The 23,318-nt window shown below is 34.0% G+C and overlaps 3 protein-coding genes and 1 long non-coding RNA gene across 6 annotated transcripts in view; all 4 read left to right on the forward strand.

The window, feature by feature from the left end:
- LOC105456803 (polyribonucleotide nucleotidyltransferase 1, mitochondrial) lies at window positions 1-9,895 on the forward strand. The gene is made up of 9 exons (XM_011701115.1): window positions 1-297; window positions 1,312-2,232; window positions 2,332-2,505; window positions 2,908-3,101; window positions 3,223-3,383; window positions 4,114-4,425; window positions 4,541-4,936; window positions 7,687-7,728; window positions 8,125-9,895. Exons 1-9 carry the CDS (start codon window positions 11-13, stop codon window positions 9,481-9,483), a joined length of 3,846 nt encoding a protein of 1,281 aa, XP_011699417.1. The 5' UTR covers window positions 1-10; the 3' UTR covers window positions 9,484-9,895.
- Window positions 9,896-10,106: 211 nt separating this feature from the next.
- LOC105456791 (insulin-like growth factor-binding protein complex acid labile subunit) lies at window positions 10,107-14,531 on the forward strand. The gene is made up of 4 exons (XM_011701094.1): window positions 10,107-10,728; window positions 11,504-11,713; window positions 12,434-13,197; window positions 13,655-14,531. The coding sequence occupies exons 3-4, from the start codon at window positions 12,434-12,436 to the stop codon at window positions 14,445-14,447; spliced, it is 1,557 nt and encodes a 518-aa protein (XP_011699396.1). The 5' UTR covers window positions 10,107-10,728; window positions 11,504-11,713; the 3' UTR covers window positions 14,448-14,531.
- Window positions 14,532-16,801: 2,270 nt separating this feature from the next.
- On the forward strand, window positions 16,802-17,623 carry LOC105456792. Its single transcript, XR_975286.1, has 2 exons — window positions 16,802-17,162; window positions 17,350-17,623. It is a non-coding gene; the product is annotated as an uncharacterized LOC105456792 (long non-coding RNA).
- Window positions 17,624-19,291: 1,668 nt separating this feature from the next.
- LOC105456793 (sodium/calcium exchanger 2) overlaps window positions 19,292-23,318 on the forward strand; it is a 62,058-nt gene continuing 58,031 nt past the window's right edge. For all 3 annotated transcript variants that reach the window (XM_011701095.1, XM_011701096.1, XM_011701097.1), the window contains exon 1: window positions 19,292-21,575. In XM_011701095.1, coding sequence (XP_011699397.1) covers window positions 20,227-21,575 — 1,349 coding nt within the window. In that variant the 5' untranslated portion in view covers window positions 19,292-20,226. The remainder of the gene's footprint in view (window positions 21,576-23,318) is intronic.

The following is a 23,318-nucleotide window of genomic DNA, read 5'->3' on the forward strand; positions in this document are numbered from 1 at the left end:
CAAGTCGCCAATGATGTCTTCTTGTCCATTGTTCAAATATGGCGGCTTTACTTCAAATATCGCTGCGGAGGCTGCAGAGTGCAGCGCACGAGCCGGCCGAAGAGGTTATGAGCCGGCATTGCCAGTGCTTGCGTTGCCGAGGATGGTGGGATTTACGAATTTTAGGTTACTGAGACGTCGCAGATCGGTGTTCTCGACGTGTAAAGATCTGTGCGAGAATGGAAATGTGTGTTACGTCAAATTCAGCAGTGCGAGTCACGGGAACGCCGGCACGGAGAGTGTCACGTTGTCCGATGGGTGAGTGTCACGCTTATCTTCTTTCTTAACCTCAAATCGGATGTGATAGAATTGTAGCGGATACCTTGCGAATTTCGTTGAAACGAGGTGTTTGCATGTATTTCGAGTTTCGCAAAATGTCTATATGAAGAAGAATCTTTATTACTTTTACCTTTTACAGAAGCCATAGAAGGGACTTGGTTTACAATTTACCTATCCACACTCTTTCATCCATTCTCTTCTATTTTGGCCTTTTAAATCTAAATCATTCACCTACCAAACTCATCATCGTGCTTATACTAGCCTTCCTATTTCTATCCTAATTTGTTCTATATTTTCAGAATTTCCTACCTTAGCCAACTGAGCTCTTGTCCCCTCCAGCGTTCCTTAGCCAAGGAAGGGACTTCGAACTCCTTCCTATCCGTTTATCTCCTCACTATTCTATTTTATCTTAAACACCTTCTGTACCTACTCTGTTACATTTCACTTTTACATTCACATTTCTCAATTTTCATTCCCATACCTTACAGCAAAATGTCTATATGTTCTCGAACAAATTATATATAGTTTACGTAAAAAAAATTACAAGGTAAAAATATATACAGCCCCAGTCATACAGACACTTTATTTTAATTATTTTACATCTTTATATTTTAATTATTTTGTAATGAGTTTCTCTTTTCTGTTGCTTTACTCTTGATAGAAAAATTCCTTTACATCGATCTTCTCTGAAAAATTAAAGTGAGCAAACGTGGATTGCAAGTTTCGAATTATTAATATCCCACATCTTTGAAATTAGGTTTTAAACAGTTTCAAATTAACGTTGCAAAAACTATGCTTATCTGAAATTAACTGAGAAATGTAATTTCGTTATTTATAGTTTCTGAAGTTTATTTACCTTTCAAAGCTCTCCTGGTTCTCAATTCGTTACTTATTACCTGAAATTTGAATGGCTTAAAAAATTGTGAGAAAGAAAATTAACTGTTCAACTGATTTTTATATCCCCGACTAATTGATATGCTTTCACATGTCCAGCAAGCGTCTGGAGTTCTCCACGGGCAAATACGCACGTTTCGCCGACGGCTGCGCGGTCGCGTCTCTGGGAGACACCTCCGTCATGGTCACCGCGGTCTGCCAGCGACAGTCGTCCACCGCTCCTTCGTTCCTACCCCTCGTCGTGGACTATCGGCAGAAGGCGGCGGCGGCCGGTCGCATACCGACCAACTTCCTGCGAAGGGAGCTCGGGCCGAGCGAGCGTGAGATTCTCACGAGCAGGGTCATCGATCGATCCGTGAGGCCACTGTTTCCGGAGGGGTTCAACCTCAGCACTCAGATAATGTGCAACATGCTGGCCATCGACGGCTCGAACGACCCGGACGTGATCGCGATCAACGGCGCCTCCGCGGCGCTCAGCGTCTCCGACATCCCGTGGAACGGCCCCGTGGGCGCCGTCAGACTCGGGATGATCGACAACGAGATAATAATCAACCCCACCAGACGTCAGATTCAGGACAGCGCGTTGAACCTCGTCATCACCGCGGCCAAGCAGAATCGGGTCGTCATGTTGGAGGGCTCGGCCAACGAGATACTGGAGGACCAGTTGAGGAAGGCGATAAAAGTCGGGACGAAAGAGTGCCAGGCCATTGTGGCGGCGATAACGAATTTGCAGAAGACGTGCGGTAAAACGAAGAGAGAAGTCGAGACCGCGGAGCAGCAGCCGGACGACAGTCTGACGGGCTCCGTGAGGGAGCTCTCGGAGGCGAGACTGCGGGACGTATTTTCAAATTATACGCACGACAAGATTTCGCGAGATAACGCAGTTAACGAGCTTAGAAGTAGCGTTATTGAAACGTTGCGAAACGACAATGCGGACTTGGATGTTAAATCGGTGGAAAAGATCTTTAGAAAGATCGTCAAAGATGTGTTCAGGACGTCGATTTTAGAGGGGGATGTCAGGTATTTTTTTTTCTTACATCATATTTTCTTATATACGTGACATTTATATTGTCGATCTTCAAATGATGATTCATGACGTCAAGACATGACGATTTGCAGATGCGATGGTCGTCCGTTGAATGGTCTGCGCGACATATCGTGTCAGGTAGATCTCTTTAATCCTCTTCATGGTTCAGCTGTATTTCAAAGGGGCCAGACCCAGGTCATGTGCACCGTGACTTTGGACTCTTTGGAAAGTGCGCTTAAAATGGACACCGTTTCAATGCTAATTAGGTATATTAATAATAAATTAATGGTACATTAATGGCAAAACAATTAAACTTTGATATTATTATTTTTGTTTATTTTGTTTTATAATATTTTGTCACAATACAGCGCGAGATTTTATTGTTCCAAAGGAGATTTTAGATTCTAAAGATATACAATTAAAAATTAGAAAATAATTTCTGCAAGGAAAATTAGTACGATCTAATCAAAGATATTGACACGCATAAATATCTGTGCAGTACAATATTCACCATAGTTTATAGATACAATTCACAATTTACTATTTTCGATCTCTTGGATCCTTTTTTTATTTTTGTCAAATGTCGATTATTTGATTATCCGATTGAATTTGTCTTATTTAATCTTATTAATGTATAATAAATATTTGAAATGTATTTTTTGTTGCAGTGGCACGAAGGAGAAGAACTTCTTTCTCCATTACGAATTTCCACCTTACGCGACTAATGAAACGGGATCCGCGAGTCGAGCCGGTCGCCGAGAGTTGGGACATGGCGCTTTGGCGGAGAAAGCCCTGCGGCCGGTTCTTCCAAAGGATTATCCCTTCACTGTAAGACTGACTAGTGAAGTCCTAGAATCGAACGGTGAGGCAATTCTAAAGTGATCTAAATCTGGTTCAGTAAACGCGCTTATGTAGCCGCGATGTATGACACGCACCAGAAATTTTATAAATTAAAGTTGTGTACCTTGTGTTCTACGAAAAAGGTTCCTCCTCAATGGCCACCGTCTGCGGTGGAAGTTTGGCACTGCTCGACGCAGGTATACCAATATCTTCGGCGGCAGCGGGTGTGGCTATCGGTCTTGTGACTAAATATGACGCCAGCAGCACGAATATTGAGGAGTACAAAATATTGACCGACATATTGGTACGTATTTACATAGCCCTTACACAGTTAATTAATTCGGTCTTGCCCACGCACCACTCACAACTCTGCATTTCGAACACCTTTTGAGGGAAAATAATTTTAAGAAAAAAAATATATCAGAAGGTTGCTTGTTTTCTAACATAAACTACGGGGAAAATTAATTTTACGTTGGTTCTTGTTTAAAATTATCCCCTGTTTTACCTTTCAGACAGAATAAATGAAGATCAGTTTGAACACAAATTTAAAGGTTTTAAAAATTATGAAATTCGAGATCAGAATGATTAAAATTGATCGTAAATTGTGAAATCTTAACGTATGAGCTGTGTTATACAAAAAATTAGTATACGCGTTCGCGAAGTGGAGCGAAAATCTTAATCAGAAATATTAATTTCCTACGGTACCAATACTAAATATTTCGGAAAGCATGCTATTATAGAAAAGTTTTATGCAAAAGTTGTATGATGTGAAGTGATTTATTAAGTGAATTTATTAAGTGAATATCAATTTGCTCTTGGATGGCATCGTCAAGATCGTGTAAAGATTACTTTGAATTTTTCAAATGAGAATCTATTTTTCGTTGCATATTCGGATAGTTCAAACCTGGGAGCACAGACTGTTGATTCCTTCAGAACAAATTTATCCGGAATTATTGTTGAAGTTAAGCCATTGCTGAAATTAAGCGTCAGTAGTCAAGTCAGCAATTTTGATTGACAAGAACTTTTGATCGCAGGGAATTGAGGATTACTTCGGGGATATGGATTTCAAAATAGCAGGCACCAAGCGAGGATTCACCGCGTTGCAGGCTGATATAAAGATACCAGGAGTGCCATTAAAAATCGTAATGGAGTGTCTACAGCAAGCAACGAGGGCTAAATTAGAGATAATTAAGATTATGAATCAAGTGATACGAGCACCGCGATCACCTAGGAAAGACAAAATGCCAGTGGTCGATAACTTGGAAGTTCCTATTCATCAGAGAGGAAAGTTTCTCGGGATCGGTGGGATGAATCTGAAGAAGATATTTCTGGAAACCGGAGTGCACGTAAGTTTTTTATTATGAATCTGAAGAGTGAAAAATCGATGACCTGATATTATTAAATTCAAAACGTTATTGCACAACTCGAGGTACATCAGCTCTTTATTTTTATGTCGCTCAGATATATCCGCACGACGAAAAGACCTACTCGATATTTGCGCCGAACGAAGACGCCATGACTGAGGCCAAGGAAATGATAGAGGCCATTTTGAAGAAGGATCGCGAGCCGACCTTGGAGTTCGGTGCGATTTATACTGCGAGGATAGTGGAGATTCGGGAAACCGGAGTCATGGTGACATTATATTCCAACATGATACCGGCGTTATTACCCATCTCCCAATTAGATCAGCGTAGGATCCTTCACCCGAGCGCGCTGGGATTTGAGGTCGGTCACGAGATACAGGTCAAATATTTCGGACGCGATCCAGTGTCCGGACAGATGAGGATATCGCGAAAGGTGCTGCAAACACCGACCTCGATTCCGAAAACTTTGCATCGTGACGACGCAGGGAAAACGTGATGTCTGTAATGTATAGAATCGAGAAAGTTTATACCAATGCGTTTACGACACACATATCACCTATATACGTATGTGTGTGTGAAAAAATGCTCTGTACATTTTTTCCTCCTGTCATCATGTTAAAAAGGAATTTTTTAAAATATGCGATAGATCCTTTCTTGTATCTACTTGACTTGTATTTTTGTACAATATCGTTATTAAGAAATATAAATAAGAAATGTGAAAGGTAAGCAACAATGTGTTTTATCTGTTCCGCTTTCAGGTATATTATCGTCTGTACAAATTAATCGAAGATTTAATGGAGTTTACAATTACAAATGTAGATTGCGAAGCATTTCTTAAATTACTTTGTCAACAAAAAGTTGTATAATTGACGAGGGACAAAAATATACGATTTCTGAATTTTCAGACGATGATTTCCTCACGAAGACAAAATTGTAAATAATGATGTTCTATTCTACATTATTGGATATTATTTTTTCATTTGTAATTATTATTGTTTAATAATATTAAGTGAAAGCACAAATCAAGTGCGGAAGTTGTGCAACCAATTGAAAATAGAACAGACTGATTTAGTTTATCGTTTACGCTATCTTTTCCTAGAAATAGATAAACTAAAATAGCATAAAAGGATATCAGGATGATAAGTTATTATCAAATTGTCACATACAAAATAAGAATTACATTAAAACTAAATTATTAGAATTAGAAAGACTTAGTGAAAATTATTTATTCAATTCTAAGTATTCGTTTTTTTTTTAAATAAAAGATTAATTAAGTTGAATTTTATTATTTGTTAAATTTCTATTGTTTCTGTTCTCTTTTCTCTTTTAATTCTAAATAATATTTTTAGAGAGAGAGAGAGAGAAAGATTAAATTAAATTAAAAATTAAGCAATAGATTTTATTTCTTAAAAAAGCAGTACTTTTTTATTTATTTAATAATTTTTCAAAAATGCACGATTATTATAACACGATTTTGGTTAATTACGTGAATACAGTCCTTTTCTTTAAAAGTATGACAAATGAATAACTTGACAATCCGTGTTTCAATCTACATCATACTTTATTAAAATATTTTTCGTGATTGATCATGTTGAATACGGCGGCACGTTTATTTTATCGCTACGTATGCCAGCGCACCTCTACGTTTACGCTTGGTGTTGTGATTAGTGCGATGTTCTTTGAGAGGGCATACGATCACGTTTGCGACCACATATTCGAAACTGTGAATGAAGGGGTATGATAAATATTAAAGTGCATATATATTAAATATACTAAAAATATAAATAAATATTCTAGGCTTTTTTGAATTATTTATATGTGTATAGGATTTTTCAAGAAATTATCAGTTATCAAAAGTCATTAATGAAATTAATTTAACTTAATGTTTACAGAGGCTTTGGAAGCATATAAAACATCGATATGAAAATCCAGTTAGGAAAACTCAATATACACACGACGATCAACCAAAGCCTGCCTAGTAATAAAGAAAATCGTTATAGGAATGCTTGATGCAGGTACAGGGGATATATTTTATATTATTGAAAATTTTTAAGATTTGTTGAGTATACGCATATTAATCATATTTATTATTAACTGTACACTGTATTTTACAACAGAAACGGATGACTTTATTTCATCACTGACAATAATTACAAGAACTCAGATAATGGTACGAGTACAATCGTTCGTATTAAACCAGAGACAAAAGTTTTGATTGTCGTTAATATTTCTCTTTTAATTATTACGAACGTATTTTCTTAATTACATAAACGCGATTCTATAAATAATAGTATAATAAATTACGATAATCAATTAAAAATATCTTAAATGTATAAATAAAGAATACTTTAATTAATACAAAAACGTTAATAATTCTAAACTGTGGTTCCATTATTTTAACATATATTAAAATATAATAATACAGTTAATATAATATTTGGATATAATAATTGGATTTATTTATATTGGTAATTATAATAATAAATAAATCGTAATAATAAAAAATGTAATTTGATTGAAGGTTTCGTTTATTTTATGCCATGGTCGGATTGGACATAGACATTTTCTATATCCTAAAATTTTTTGTTTCAACTCTTTCTATATACATATATAGAATAAATATGCGTTATGATTTCTAGCTGTCTTTCATTTGCTTTCTCACTTTACGTATTCATGTGACCGTGTGAGAGCAGCGGCGTAACGGAAGATGTAAGAGGAGAATCTTGGTTTGCAGAAAAAGAACTAGAGTGAAAAAAATGTATAATATAGAATTTTTACTTTAGAAGAAATTGATTACATGTATAATTTCGAGAAACTTTTATCGAAGGTGTTTATAAGATTTAAGCTATATTTGGTGAGCAATTGATTTGTTCGTTAACTGATAATTCTTTATAGTTGCAATATTTTTGTGACTATCGTAATATACAATTTCTCCGATTTTATTAAATATAAATTTTTTATTATAGTTTTTGTTATACTACACATTTCGTGTGCTTATACACACATAGAAAAAAATTTCTATTTATTTGATAAATTAAATGCGTCTGTTAGATATCCAAATATGTCACTTTCGGTGAACTTTATGCTTCCGGATGATAAAACCGTGAGGAAATGCTTTTTTTAATAATGACGTGATATAGTACCTATAAATATACAAGCTGCAAGTTTCGAAGGCGCACTGTTTGCAAGAATCATCAGTGATCAGCATCCATCAGTGAGAGATTAATAGGTCCAAATAATTAGAAGAATTATTATTTTGTAAAACAATCATCGATTTCAACCAAGGTATGCTGGCTATGTCTATTATTTTTAAAAAGTTTCTATGTAAATTTTATACATTTGTGGAATTAAAAGATATAATTTAATATTCTTTATATATTTTGTTATTATATATTAATTGTATCGTGCAGTTTTTATACACTTGGAAAATATTTGTGTATATGGCTCTTTTCATTTCTATTTAATTGTTATTTTATTTAATACGCTGATATTTTATTCATTTTTTAATTTTCTATTTTTTTTGACAAATTTATACTGTATATATTTTTTAAAACTATAACAATTCAAGAGCAGTAACCGTATTATTATGTTACAAAATAATTTCGTTCTAGTTTATTTATGCCTCTTCGGCATGTTTATTGGACAATTATTCTTATGTTACATTTTTTATTATTTTTACAGATGAAATCTATATTTCTGCTTGTATTAATGCTGACAATAGCATCTGGTGATAATAATTATCAACAAAATTTTAAACATATCTCAATATATGCAAAAGAACATGAAGAAAAACACGACATAAGCGTTACTAATCAAAAAGAAAACAAATGTGATTCTGTTGAATTTCTTAACTTGGCCAATATGAATTTACAAATTGTCAAGAACGACATTATTCGTAGTGACACAATACGGCATGTATCACTGCATAACAACTTCTTGAAGAAGATACCCCACAATATTTTGGATCACGTACCATATTTATCTTGTTTCAACTTGTCGCGTAATAGCATCAATCTGTACAAGGATAATCAAATCCGACATCATTATCTTCGAATATTAGATTTAAGTTATCAAGAGATGTCCGCAGACGTCAACAGCATATCGGAAGTGGAAACTTTCGAGGAAGAAGATATATATAAATATAAATACATAATTTTTAACAGCAGTAAAATGAGTTTACCGAATCTGGAATATCTGGATTTAAGTGGAAATGAAATATCCACTTTTTTATGGGATTTTAATGTATCTTTCCCGAAGTTAACGCGTTTAGATTTAATTAACATCAAAGCCGACGCAATGGATCCGTATTTTTTCGATAAAATTCCGACATCATTACGCGTTCTCCATTTGGAGAATAATTATTTCCATAATTTGAGTTTACAAAACACGGGGGAAATTACCGCTTTACATTTGGATGGAAATCCTCTCGGAAAACTCGATATAAGTTCTACGAAATTGCAACTGTTAGGTTTATCCAATTGCACTCATCTAAATTCAGGAGTTTTCAATACTCCATATTTAAAGTACCTGGATTTATCAAGGAACAATTTCGATAATGCGTTTAACGTTCGTTTTGACGTCATTCAATCATTACGAGTGCTTTTATTAGATTATAATGAATTTTCATACGTTCCTGTTCTGGGTAATTTGCAGTGGCTGAATGAATTGTCGTTGCGTTACAATACGATTAGATACATTAAACCAAACAGCTTTAAGAATTTAAAATCCTTGATAAAGCTGTCAATTAAAGGAAATAGAATAGACCGTATTGAACAGGATAGCTTTTCAAATTTGGAGAAACTGGAATATCTGGATTTGTCGGAAAATCAATTGAGTCATTTATCCACAGATTGGGCATTGCCGTTAATAAAACTTGAAAGTTTAAATGTTAATTCGAATTACTTTGCAGGCATTACTGATATGGGAATATATTCCATACATTCGCTAAAACATTTACTTGTAAAAAATAATAGTTTTACTAAAATAACGACGCTCGAAATAGAGCCGTTACCAGATTACATAACTATATATTTAGCTTAAGATAATTCAGTTCATAATTTTCGACAATATGATTTACTACTATTACGACTATTATTATTTTATTATTATTATATTTTGACTGTTAATAACTTTAATCGGATTAATAGTCAAAATATATAATAATCTAATAACTCGGTATTTTCGAGTCTAGTGGACCTGGACACTTTTTTCAATTACGTGTCAAATCCAGATAGCGTTGTGAAAAATTGTTTACAACAAATGTTTTTCACAACTTTACATAATTTTAAATTAATTTTATTCCTCGGATTTTTACTTCCAAAATGAAAAGAAGGAATTGCTCGATTGCGTTAATTTTAAACAGAGATCCATTAATTTAAAGTTTTGCCGGACTCGCGATTATCAATTAAGAAAATTTCGAATCGAATATCGATTAAGCGGTACATATGTTTAGCATATGTAATATTTATTATTTTACGTATATAAGTCTCTAAATTTTATATGTTTATCATGTAGGGCGCATTAAAAATAAATCATTTAGTCGCAAGTTTTATAGTTATAATTTCGATTATTTTTCTAAATACATTGGAAACTTATTTTAATAACAGTTATATTACACATTTGTAACTTTATTTTACATAACGTAAAAATACAAATTATTGTATCTGACTGTCTGCTTTATTTGAAATAATAATTTATGTTAAACGATGTAACGGGATATATAATAAGAAAACCTCTGCATTAGCTGTCAGTTGACACTTATCGCGCTATACGACTTCGCTATCTGCTGAGTATGCTGCTGAATTTCTCACTAAAAAAAGAACGGACTTTGATTTCAGCAGAAGCCATTCTGATTGCTAAAAAAAAAAAATACATACAAACATTCATTGAATTTTTAATTTTATTCATTTAAAATTAAAGTCTAGAATTAAATATCCAGATAAAAAAAAGTTCAGAATTCACATACAAAGTAAAAATAACACGAATTAGTTACTGTTATAAAATATGCCCAATCCTTCAGACATCTTAATTAAGCTTGACCGAATTATTGAAATGTTAAAAACTACTTTTTGAATCTGCGTTTCTCAGAACTTTTTTCTTGCTAAGCGCTAGATGGTTCAGATTATTTATCTCATTGGACGTTGATGATAAACAGTATGATAATTGTGTAAGACTAAACCGTAAGAATGCGTGAAGTTCATGGGAAGTCATCCCTCGTGGCATAAGATACGTTTTAATCGCACGTGCTCAGCAAAGTAGACGATAATCTTGAACCCGCATATAAAGGTATGGATATTGTATAAATTTTATCACTTTCGACATTTACATTCTTCTATCTACTTCTTATATTTTTATACATGTAATTATATTATAAATATATAGAATTTTTTATGATAGACTGAACATTTTAATACGTTTTTCTATTGTAATACATAAAATGAAATGCATAGACATAAAAAAATATAGAGAAGTAGAAAATATAAAAAATAAAGAAATAAGATTTTAAAAGAAAATTCATATTCTTAAAAAGAAATGTTTGTATATGTATATTTATTAGTACATTAAAATCAAAGCAAGTATGACTGTTAATTTTAGAATCCTTCATATATTAAAGATTTTGTTGTTGATTATTAAAATATTTATAATATACGTTGGAGATTATAACATTTAACTTCTTTTTTGCGTTTATGCGCACAAATGTGCAGTTATATATTTATTATGCTATATAATTAAATAAAAAAGAAATATATTTCTTATTTTAGAGTCAAGTACAATAACTCATGATTTTCTTTATAAATCAAAAGTATTATTTTACAGCCACAGTAAATTGACATTTTTAACTTTGTGAAGAGACATTAAATTAATTAAATTAAATCCTGGAAAGGATGTAAACATTAGCAGCTTAATATTATAATATGATAATATATTATGATGATGATAATATATGATAATGATAATATATTATATTAAATATGATAAAATATAATTCCTCGCATTCTTTACTTGATACTGATTTAATTCAGTGAATTTAATATAATATGGACGCATTATTTTCGATTAGGTACGGTGCATTATGTAGACGGCACTGCTATTAGCGCGAAGGGAGATCCCCTAAAGACGATCCACAGTATATAAGAAGATAAGTTTGCCCGCTCGCGACAAAAGGTGTTTAGACCGCTTGAGTGAATTAATCCGCGAGTGAGAGAAGTATTTAAGAAGCGCTTAACGACTTTGAGAAAAAATAATATTAACCACACAATTAATATCAACGGTAAGTATCCCACAAATCACTCAAATTTATTCTGAAATTATCATTACTTTCACATAACTAATTAAGAGCATATAAATAATCTTTTTATAATACTTTTGTAATATTTTAATATCTATGTGATATTTTTTGACTATTTAATATAAATATATTTAAATAATTCTTGATAAAGTAATTCTTTACTATAATATATAAACATATTCAAATAATAATTTTTTAAATATAAATATCTTATATTATTTGAATAAAAAATTGTATTCAGAATTTTTAAATGTTTTATTTATTTTAGAAGAATGGTACATAGAATACCTCGCAAAAGATTAAAATAAAAATAACACAAGAAAATTTTTTGCAAGTAACACTGTTTAGTTTCATTATTTTTTTAATTTAATGAGTGTTATAAATTTACAAAGTTTTGAGAGAACCATCTTTTTATACATATATCAATTTAATATCTATAAATTTGATAATAACTAAGCCATTTTATATATAGTCCGTAATTTTAATTTAATTTACTAATTTTATCAGTTATTTTCTTAAGTAACTTTTATTTATTTTTGAAGTTTTTATCATTACATTGATTTATCATTACTTGTTCTTATTTTATATTAAGTTATTATTAATAAACTAATTTTATTATTATTCTATAATAATATATTAAATTAGTTGTGCTTTTTACTCTTATTTTTATGTATTAATTTGTCTGCTTTTTCTTTCTTTTAGATGGCGTTCGATCACAAATTCATCATTTGCTTCGTTGTCACCATTGTGTATCTAGCAAAAACCGAACGTATTGGACATAATTTTCCCCCTTACGATTTCAGGGGAAATTGGGGAATATATAAATCTTCGTCAACTCTTTCTCCATACATTCAAAACACACCTCCTTCCATACATCACCACCAAAATACACCTTCCATACATCACCATCAAAATACACCACCAGTACCACCGCCAAGTGTTGAAGTAAAGTGCATTCATGATCATTACGTTGTCTTTAGTTTCTCTAACGTTGGTCTTCAAAAAATCGGTCGAGATTTTATCGATAGCAATGACATTATTATCCTCAGTATCGATAACAATAACATAAGCGATATCTCACCATTCGCCTTCCGCAAGATGCGGAATTTGGAGTATCTGGATCTTTCCGGAAATAGAATTCCAAAAGAGAAGCTATTGTCGTTGGCAAGAAGTACCAATCTGCAGACATTGATTATCGACAACAATAGAGATTCCCATGAGCCCACTACAGAAACCCTGAAGGAGTATGAGGTTTTTCCGAATTTGAAACATCTGCGTCTATGCAACAGTCAATTACGAAATTTTCAAGTGCACTTTTATCTGGCAACACCTATTCTAACTCATTTACATCTGAGCAATAACAGCATCGATTCCAGTGAAGCTGTTTTCGACAATATTCCGGCAACGTTGACTCATCTTCATATAAACAAAAATTTTATTGATCGGGTCAAACAAGGCAAACTTAGGTATTAATATTATATTATGTATTATATTATATATGTATATATAATATCAAACTTATTAAATTGTTTTTTGTCTAATTAATATTTTTTTTGTTTGTAAAAAAATTTAAGAAATTGTATTTTAAATGGACAGCAACATTTCTGTTATTTCTGCATTTCTGTTGTTCTATTATGAGTAATATTAATACTGTTTCTGTTTTTATCGATATTAATATCTTTTATTATTATTGTTATTCGATATTGTTGTTAGATAAATAATACTAATATTATTTTTGTTATTTTTACAACTATCACTATCATTTTAGTTATTGATTTTATGATATATGGTTACTTTTGTCATTGCTGTTACCTATTCATTTTAATTTAATTCGTCTTAATTATTTTATTACTATTGCTATTAATATAATTATTGTTGACGCTATTTATTTCTTTTTCTTGATTTTGACCATTAATTTTTTAGGCACCTGCAAGAACTCATCATGGACGACAACTTAATTACCCAAGTATGCTTTGAGGAATGCAAAGACGAATCCATATCGTTGAAAGACGCTTTCGAAATGCAGAATCTGTCTTTATCCAGGAATCTGATCTCAGAGATATCACTCGACGCCTTCAGTGACACGACTCGCCTCCTGATGTTAGATCTATCAGGCAATAAGATCGCCGATGTGGCCAAGGGCACGTTTAATAATACTAGAATGATACGTAATCTCTCTCTGGCGGATAACATCCTTGTTACTGTACCGGATGTTTGCCCGATGTTATACCTGAATCACCTGGATCTGTCTGGAAATCGTATCAGCGCAGTACACTCCGACGCTTTCTGCAACTTCCTGAGGAATCTCGAGTATTTATATCTGTCGAACAATGTTATAACCACCATTGAAACCCGAGCTTTCCGTAACCTGCTGAGCCTAAAGTATTTGGACCTCTCCGGAAATCGCCTCAGGCAGCTTCCGGCGCATTGGTCTTCGTGGTACATCCAAGAGCTGCATCTCGAACGAAATAACTTCACCGAGCTGGACCACTTATCGTTGATGAACATTAAGGAGCTAAAGAATATTTATCTTGATGAAAATCCCATGCCAGCATTGAAGGCAGAATCTTTCCACTCACTTCCGGGACATTTAAGAGTACATTTAAGGAATATGCGTGTTGAAAATGAATGCGCACAGTGTCTATGCGATAATGATGAAGACGACGATGATGAAAAAAATGGGGAAGATGAGGATAATGATAACGCTATTTACTAAATGAGGGTAATGATTTTTTTTGCCATATAGATGTACTGCACAAATAATCAAATTTCAGTATCACATGATACTTATTTAGTTTTATAAATAAAGATAAAATAATAATCATTGTCGCCAGAGTTGGGAAGTAACGCGTTACCATTTTTTTTTTGATTATTTTTTTTTTCAGTAACGATCGTTACTTTTTTCTATCTGTAACGGTAATGATAACATCGTTACATTTTTACAGTAATGGTAAGGAATTTGCCGTTACTTTTATCGTTACTTTTTTATACTTTCATTATTTTATTTTATAATAAATTTTTAATTTATTTTTTTAAATATTTTGAAATTCTCTATATCTCTTATTAAGCTATACATTTCGATAGTCACTACTAATATTGAAAATCTATAATTCACATTACGTATATATTATTTCAATAGTGAATATTCATTATATTTACTAGAGAATATTTGGAATGCACTTTTAATAATGATATTATTGTTTGAAAATAATTAATTTAATTTAACTTTCTATAAAAATAATATAAAGAAAAATTTGCTTTATATTATAGACTAATTTAGAAAGTTTCAATATTTCAATATTTTAATATTTTTTACATTTAATAATAATTATTATATCAAATACTATGAATTTAAAATATAATTAAACTATTTTAAAATAACAAAAAAGTAACGGCGAATCATTATTTTATTCATCGTGTTTAAGTAACAATAACAGTAACGCGTTACTTTTTAAAATTAGTAACGAGCAACGATAACGAGTTACTTTTTACGAAAAATAATGGTAACGCATTACTTTTTTGAGATTCCCAACTTTGATTGTCGCTTTGTAGTGCTTCATATAGTTACTCACATATGCATTATTCGAATTTATTATATTATGACTGTATTTCGCTAATGCTTTGTTTTATACGCTTGTTCATTTATGCATCCTTATATGTATTGTCATAAAATGATTATACAATATACGTGCACAATTAATTTTAATTATATGTATTTTGCTTGTGTTTTTTAAAGTAAATACATATTATAATAAACTTGTTTGTAGTAGCACGTAAAGTTACGTTCACATAAAATCTCTTATCTGATTCCTATTCTTAGACATCTAGTACGAAACTCATTGATTGAACGATGATGGGTATTTAGAATCATCGGAAATGGGGAAAATGTGGACCAATATTATTAAAATGTAACAATTCATTGATTAATCATTAGACAGACATTTCTTTTTTATACGAATTAAAAGGCATTGTTATGTTGATTTGTAAATTTTAACTGTTTTAAAATAGCCTGTAGTATTTTTGATCATTTAGTGTACACATTATTAATTGGTTACACAAACTTTAGTTGTCCTTTTATTACTTTTTTAATTCAATTTTTTGATTCTTTTTATTAAACATTTACTATACATAATTGCGCGAAGTTTTTCATATTTCTCCAGAGATTACTACAAAATTATTATTTAAAAACTAATGGTTTATTTGTAAAACAATCTGATGGCATATCTTTTTCCGGTGTTTTTAAAATTTTTAAATCCGATGCGTTTGAAATTTCTTTCATTCTAATTATTTCACAGAGAGCGCAAGCTAACGACAGCGACGTCGCAAAATAAATGCAAATATGCTGCGGGAAACGAGCGCAGTATTTAAGCTCGTGCATATCAAATTCTAAAGGTCACTACGATTTCCACGAAGACGGTAAAATCTTCTAGAACACTTTTTTTCTTCTGCCGCGTAAAAAGTCATCCCACAAGATTAAACGTATTTCACGTCGCGCAGAAGTTGCCAAAAACATCTGCCTCTCGTCGTATTTAAATTATATTTAGATTATGTTTGTATCATAATATTCATATATAACAATAAATATTAAAAATCGGAATATCGAATATAATCAAAGATGCAATTGTCATCAATTATAATAAAATCATTAATCATTAATCGAAAAGTGATCACATTGCAAATTCCGTAAATGTAATTTTGATTACACACATTATTCAGTCAATCAAAAGGATCCTGAAAGCCTTTTATGAGATTCGCATTTATTAATTAAAAATAAATAAAACATGCAAAATTAATTGTACTGTGTCGATTGATATTCAATTCATTTTCGTACAATATAATATTTCATTAATAATTTACACATTTTCGTTGAATTCTTCATAATTCTGGGAGAATTGCTTTTTAATAAAGATTGACAATGATAATAGTACATTAAAAATAAATTTGAAAATATTTTTTACTACGATTTTATTATGTATTAATTAAAAACATGTAATTAACATATAAATATTTCATAAAGATGACAATCTTTTATTTTATGATTATTCAGTAAAAATTACAAATGCAGTGTATGACTAATAATGAATAATAAAAACTTGATTAATATTCATTTAATTCATCGATAGTTAAATTAATTACGGAAATAATCAAATGCTTTCCATGCCCGTATAAATTCGCTATACTTGATCTAGAATTAGCCGTGCTAGCTAGATGCAAGATACCGAGGCGAGCTTCTACCCCTTTCAGGGTGTTGCTTGCGCACTGGGTGGCGCACATGCGCGATCGTGCAGCGAAAACCGAGGTATGGGAAGAGGGCGCGGTGCAACGAGAATGGAAAGGGGATGGACACCCCCCGGTGCGACAAGGATCGAGTTTAGAGCAATAGCGCATATAGGAATTTCATAAGAGGGAGAGATTCATTCACACAGAAGATGTATGTACCGAAATTTCAATTTTAACTTTTTTGTTAATTTCTTTTTAACGTAGATTTTCACGATGTTTTGCAACCGTTTTACAATTAAAATTTGCTTGACTGGTTTGATGAAAGTTTGTTATCTTAAAAAATATTATCAGTATTTTTTTAATAATAAATTATTGTAGGAATTTGGATATGATTTTAGATACGAAATTGCTTTTCTGCATACGTTCCTGGCTCAAAGGATGGGAATGAAGAGGGAATGCAAGCTCTGACGAAAATAGAGAACGTGGGGAGGATGAGTAAAGGCATGGGTAGTCCGGGTGACGAATGGAAAGGATCTAAGAACGACCAAGATAATGACTTCAGAAGGGAAAGGCAATTTGAATAGGTTCATTTAGAACAATAGTAATTAAAATTAAATTATTATTTATAAGACACCCTATTAAAGACGATCGGGAAAATCATCATCATTTAAATTAAACTTAACTATTATAAGAAAAAGAAGGAATTAAATTCAAAAAATTATTTTTTAAACAAGCTACAATGAAAGGCAAAGAATCCGGAATTACTAATCGAGATATTTTACACATATAGATTTTTTAATTATATAAATTTAAAATTAAATATTAAAGAAACATCCTTGATACTTATTTTAATAATTTTTGAGAAGATACATATTTTTATATAAGCTTTTTTATTTATTCTTTCTTTTTCTTCATCTCTCTTTTTCGTCCCTTTTTTCCGACATATACATATTTTCATTAATTCTTATTAAACTCCTATGACAAATGTATATCTTTTTAACATAAAAATTATTTATGTATGAATATATAGACATAATATGAAGAAGCAAACAGAAATCTGCATGTATGTATATACATTTCATTTTTTAAATGTATATACTGAAGCTTGTATTTATATATACAAAATTCATATGTATGTTTAAAAAACAAAAAATATATCTACTCAGAAAGAGAGAGAAAGAGAGAGAGAACTCTCACTTTCTTTTTTTATTTATCGCTTTTTCTACATCCCATTATCCTTGTTGAATCTTAATCTCTCCTTTATCTCATTTTTTCCTCTCCTGCCCTCCTCTTTCTCTTTTTCTCTGTACATGTACAACTCTTTGTATGCATACAGGAAAATTAATTTTGGTTTATAAATTTCTATTTTTTAGAGGCAAATTTTATTTAAAAAATAATAGATATGCGTGTGTGACACGATCTGTCTGTATTCATCAAACATAAAATCAAATTCTTTTATTACGTTATGAGAATTGTATGAATAATTTGCCACCATGCAATAGCCACCCCTGGTATAGGGTAAGAGAAAGAGAGGGTGAGAGAGAGAGAGAGAGAGAGAAGAAAAAGAAGATAAAGACAGAGTGTTAGGGTTCGACGAGGACAACGATATAAATACGGGGTGAAAAAGCGATGGATGAAAGAAAGGAAAGGGCGAGAAGGGGTTGCTAGAAAAAGATATAGACGCATCCTTGTTACTCCGCGTTACAAACGAATACAAGATACTACCGCGCCACGTAAAACGTAACTGGAGAGACGCAGCATGTAGATACGTAATAAAAGCGTCGGCGTTTCTTCGCGAACAGAGATACCCGCCTCGCGAGTTCGTTGGTATTGCCGGCGCAGCGCGGCCGACGAAGAGGGTAAAACACTTGCGTGATGAAGTTAGACGAGGATAGAAGGTATGCGACCGGGGCGGTGGTAACACCTAGTGGAGTAGACGAGGACGGAAGCACCGCGGTCGGCTTGACTCGGTGGGGTTGAGAGAGCGAGAGAAAGACGGTCGGACCGTCACACTGTAAGGTAGAACAAGAAGGGGAGCACCGCCGATGCTGTAAATTGGATAAGGACGGAAGCACCGCCACCGCGACAAGGTCGACGGTATCGTCGGCACGATGGTGAGGACCAAGATAGGAGATATCGCCGGCGCACTACCGCCGACGAGGACGCGCGAGGCTAGAGCGAGAGACGCGAGAGAAGGCTAAAGGGCGAGGAGGAGGACAGAGAGAGAGAGAGAGAGAGTGTGTGAGTTGGGGTGGCCACGTCTGGCTAGCTCGAGACACCACTCCCCACTCGGTCTGGCCGCTCTCTCCTCTAGCCTCCTCTCTTTCTCTCACTCCTCTTTCAGTGTTCGTTCGAGCGCGGCCCGGTACGGTTCTGTTACCCCGTGATGCCAGAGGGTCCGCTTCGTGATGGGAGCTCACTGCCGCGGTAATATCGGTGGGTTCCATCGGTAGCCGATTCCCAACGCCGATACGCACCATCATTCACAGTGTTATCCGTGCGGTACTAGCCTGCCTTTCCCGGGGGGGAGGGGGTGAGAGAGAGTTTACGGGCGTGCGTAAGGAGAAGGGGTGTCAGCAGGGCGGGAGTGCGTGAGTGCAGGGGAGGACAGGGCAGTGACACACGGACAAAAATACTCCAAGGCCAATTTGAACGGGGAGACGATGCCGGAGACTTGATTGGAAAACGAAATTGGGTATAAGTGAAGGAAGCTGAGGAAATTAGCTCGTGAGGCTAGTACAAAATCGCGGCTTGAATGGTATAATCGCTGCTTGCCCGTGGGGTGAAGTTCCGAAACGTCATCGCCCTTCCTTCAGCGAAAACAAACACGCCTGTATCGCACGCGGAAGATTGGATTTACGTTTACGTTTTTCGCGGGTTTTTCAACGGTGAATACATCGATTCTCTCTAGTCAGTGTTCAGTGCAATAGAGAGCAAAATTCGCGCGAGGGAAACATAGCAAATGAGAGAAAATAGTCTTTAATTCTCGATTATTTTTCTCGCGAAGGCTCGAAAAGGGAAACTCTCTTTTGCGTCCTTTTTTTTCCCACCCTCGAAGGGAGAGAATTTCTAGAATTTTCAACCCTCGCGAAACGCGAGCCGCGAGTCAAGGTAACGCCTGCCATCAGGAAGATCGCTCCGATTCATTCTGAATGAAGAACGGGATTATTTTGAGCGGAGTTTCATTCCCGAAGAGACGCGGCAAGTGAGCTGCTGCTGAGAGTAAGCCGCGCCAAGTTCCAGCCGCAATTTTCGACACACGCAACTCTGACAATATGTCTGGGAACTACACGGCGCGCTGCGAGCCGGGCCTAGTGCTACCGCTCTGGGGTCCGGAGGATAACCTGCATCTAATCGACATCATCTTCCGGGGCCTGGTGTACTTTCTTCTGCTGTTGTACTTGTTCATCGGCGTGTCAATCATCAGCGACCGTTTTATGGCTGCCATCGAGGTGATCACGTCCAAGGAGAAGGAATTGGTGGTGCGCCGTCACGGGAGGGAGCCGCAGATCATCGTGGTGCGTGTGTGGAACGAGACGGTGGCCAATCTGACCTTAATGGCGCTCGGTAGCAGTGCCCCCGAGATCCTGCTGTCCATCATCGAGATCTGGGCGAAGAACTTTCAGGCGGGCGAGCTGGGCCCGGGCACGATCGTCGGCTCCGCCGCGTACAATCTCTTTGTTATCATTTCCCTGTGCGTGTTCGTGATCCCGAACGGCGAGACCCGGAAGATAAAGCATCTCCGTGTTTTCTTTGTCACCGCCACCTGGAGCATCTTCGCCTATGTGTGGCTCTACGTTATCCTGGCGGTTTCCAGCCCGGGCGTGCTGGAGGTCTGGGAGGGCATCCTGACCTTCTCCTTCTTCCCGGCCACGGTATTGACGGCTTACGTTGCCGATCGACGACTGCTGATATACAAGTATCTGAACAAGGGTTACCGAATGAACAAGCGGGGTGTGATCGTGCAGGCGGAGGTCGGGGATTCCGAGATGGGGGTGGAGCTGGAGATCAAGCCTCAGCAAGATGGTATCGGCATGGTGGATCGCCTGGCCGACGCCGATTCCCCGGAGGCGAGGGAATTCGAGCAGACTCGTAGGGATTACATCAATACCTTGAAGGAATTGCGTAAAAAGTATCCCACCCTGCCGCTGGAGCAATTAGAGGTCATGGCTCACGAGGAAGTGCTGGGTAAGGGCCCGAAGAGTCGGGCCTTTTACAGGGTGCAGGCTACGAGGAAGATGGTAGGCGCGGGCAACCTCAGCAGGAAGATCAGCGAACGGGCGCAGAGCGACCTTAGTGAGGTCAAGGCCGAGTTGCAGAAAGCTGAAGCGGAGAGCATCGATATCGAGCAAGTCAACGCCATGAGAGTATTTTTCGAGCCTGGTCATTACACTGTGATGGAGAACGTTGGTACCTTTGAGGTGGGCGTTTCCAGGGCTGGAGGTGATCTCACCAGACCCTGCACCGTGGATTACTGCACGGAAGATGGCTCCGCTGAGGCGGGATCTGATTATGTGAGTGCCAAGGGCACTCTGACTTTCGAGCCTGGCGAGACCATGAAGACTATCAAGCTCTCAGTTATCGATGACGAATTGTTCGAGGAGGATGAACACTTTTATGTCAGGTTAGTCAGATTGATTTTTTTTTTGCAAATATATACTTGCGGTGGTAGAATATTACGTAAAACGTTAAGCAAATTCTGATAATTTTAGCGATAAGATATTAAGGTGGTTATCGAAAGTACATACTTTAAACTCTGGAAACGAAGAAAATGATAAAAATTGTTACGGTCAGTTTTCTCGTATTATCAATAAAAATATGAAGCAATCTAATGAATTGCATTACAAACAATTGCAAACATTAAAATAAAAAGTAGTTTAATGTTGTTATTAATTTGATATATCTATTATTCATAATTCATAAAAATTGGATTGTCAAATACATTTAAAATTTATAATATAACTTTAATAGACATTTCTATACAAAGTTATTATATCTTTTATCGTAGATTTAATAATTTAAAATATATTACGTTCTGAGATTTTTTACATTGTTTTTTTGCCGAAAAAATACAGCTTTTTAAAGCGAAAAAATAATTGTTGTTAAATTACATTGTTAAAGTTATTAAAACTATGTCAGAGAGAGAGAGAGGTTATTTGATATCAGGTATTTTTAAATAAGTTTGTACTTCTTTTGTTAATTTATTTTTTATTTTTAGCGATATTATTTTTACTAAAGTTTCATTGTTTGATATCACATTTCTGTGATGTTTCGAAAGATTTAAATATTGTACTTTTAAAAGTTTTAAATGTTATGACAACTATATATCTCATTTAAATAAGTTATAATTTATTACAGTAAAATTTATTTAAAATCAAACGAAAGATAAGTTTCATTTAATTTTACATATTTATATATCTGGCCTTTTGAAATTTAAATTGCGATAACTCCTACATTTCCACTTATTCTTTTTTCCCTCTCTTCACAATTCGTAAAGTATGTCTACATACTTGAATATGGAGATTTTTATCGATAATTTATTTCAAGAGCCTGTCATCAACGCGGTGAGACATCTAGCATAATTATCGTGCTAGTTATTGAACTGTAATTTTCCTTTAAGAAGAAGCGTGATTCTTAAAGTATTTCTATAGTGGGTATAGTACATTGTGATCACAGATCATGGATTAGCGGTGAAAAGGCAATCATCCAAGTGATTTCAAACGAGTAGCAGCTGCAATTTAATCAGTAGATAAGCTGCTGTTGGTTGATTTAATGAAAGACGTTAAGAGCTATTAACATCGCTATTCTTAATACAATGAAAGTACAATTCAATTAATTTTTCAATAGTATTTTATACAATATGCAAATCTATTTCTCGAAGGATAAAGAAAATTTAAAAAATTAAGAACAATTTACAGAATTTAAGAAAATTAAAATTTAAGTAATTAATTAATTCATTTAATTATGTCGTATTCAATATGCTTAATTTATTTACCTATATTGGCGCATTTAATTATTTAATTATTATTTTAATATTGTAATATTATACGGATAATTAAATAACGATACATAATAATATATTTCCATAATATATGCCTCTTTTTATACTATGTTTTTATTCTCTTTTCAACCAATTTTTTGTCTGCCAAAATTGAATGGTGATGACATAAAGAAAAAACGATTATACTTAATCCTATGTACTATATTTTTATATTCAGAGATACATATTGGATTTTTTAGATCGAGCCAGACACTTTTATATAATAAAACTGTTTTAACTATTAAAAATGCAAAGTTTATACAAACTTTTTTTCCCTCAAAAAAGTAAAAATTGCATAAAGTTATCTAAGCCTAACATATATTATAC

The sequence above is a fragment of the Wasmannia auropunctata genome, unplaced genomic scaffold (genome assembly GCF_000956235.1).
Source record: "Wasmannia auropunctata unplaced genomic scaffold, wasmannia.A_1.0 LD335556.1, whole genome shotgun sequence".
Taxonomy (NCBI): Eukaryota; Metazoa; Arthropoda; class Insecta; order Hymenoptera; family Formicidae; genus Wasmannia; species Wasmannia auropunctata.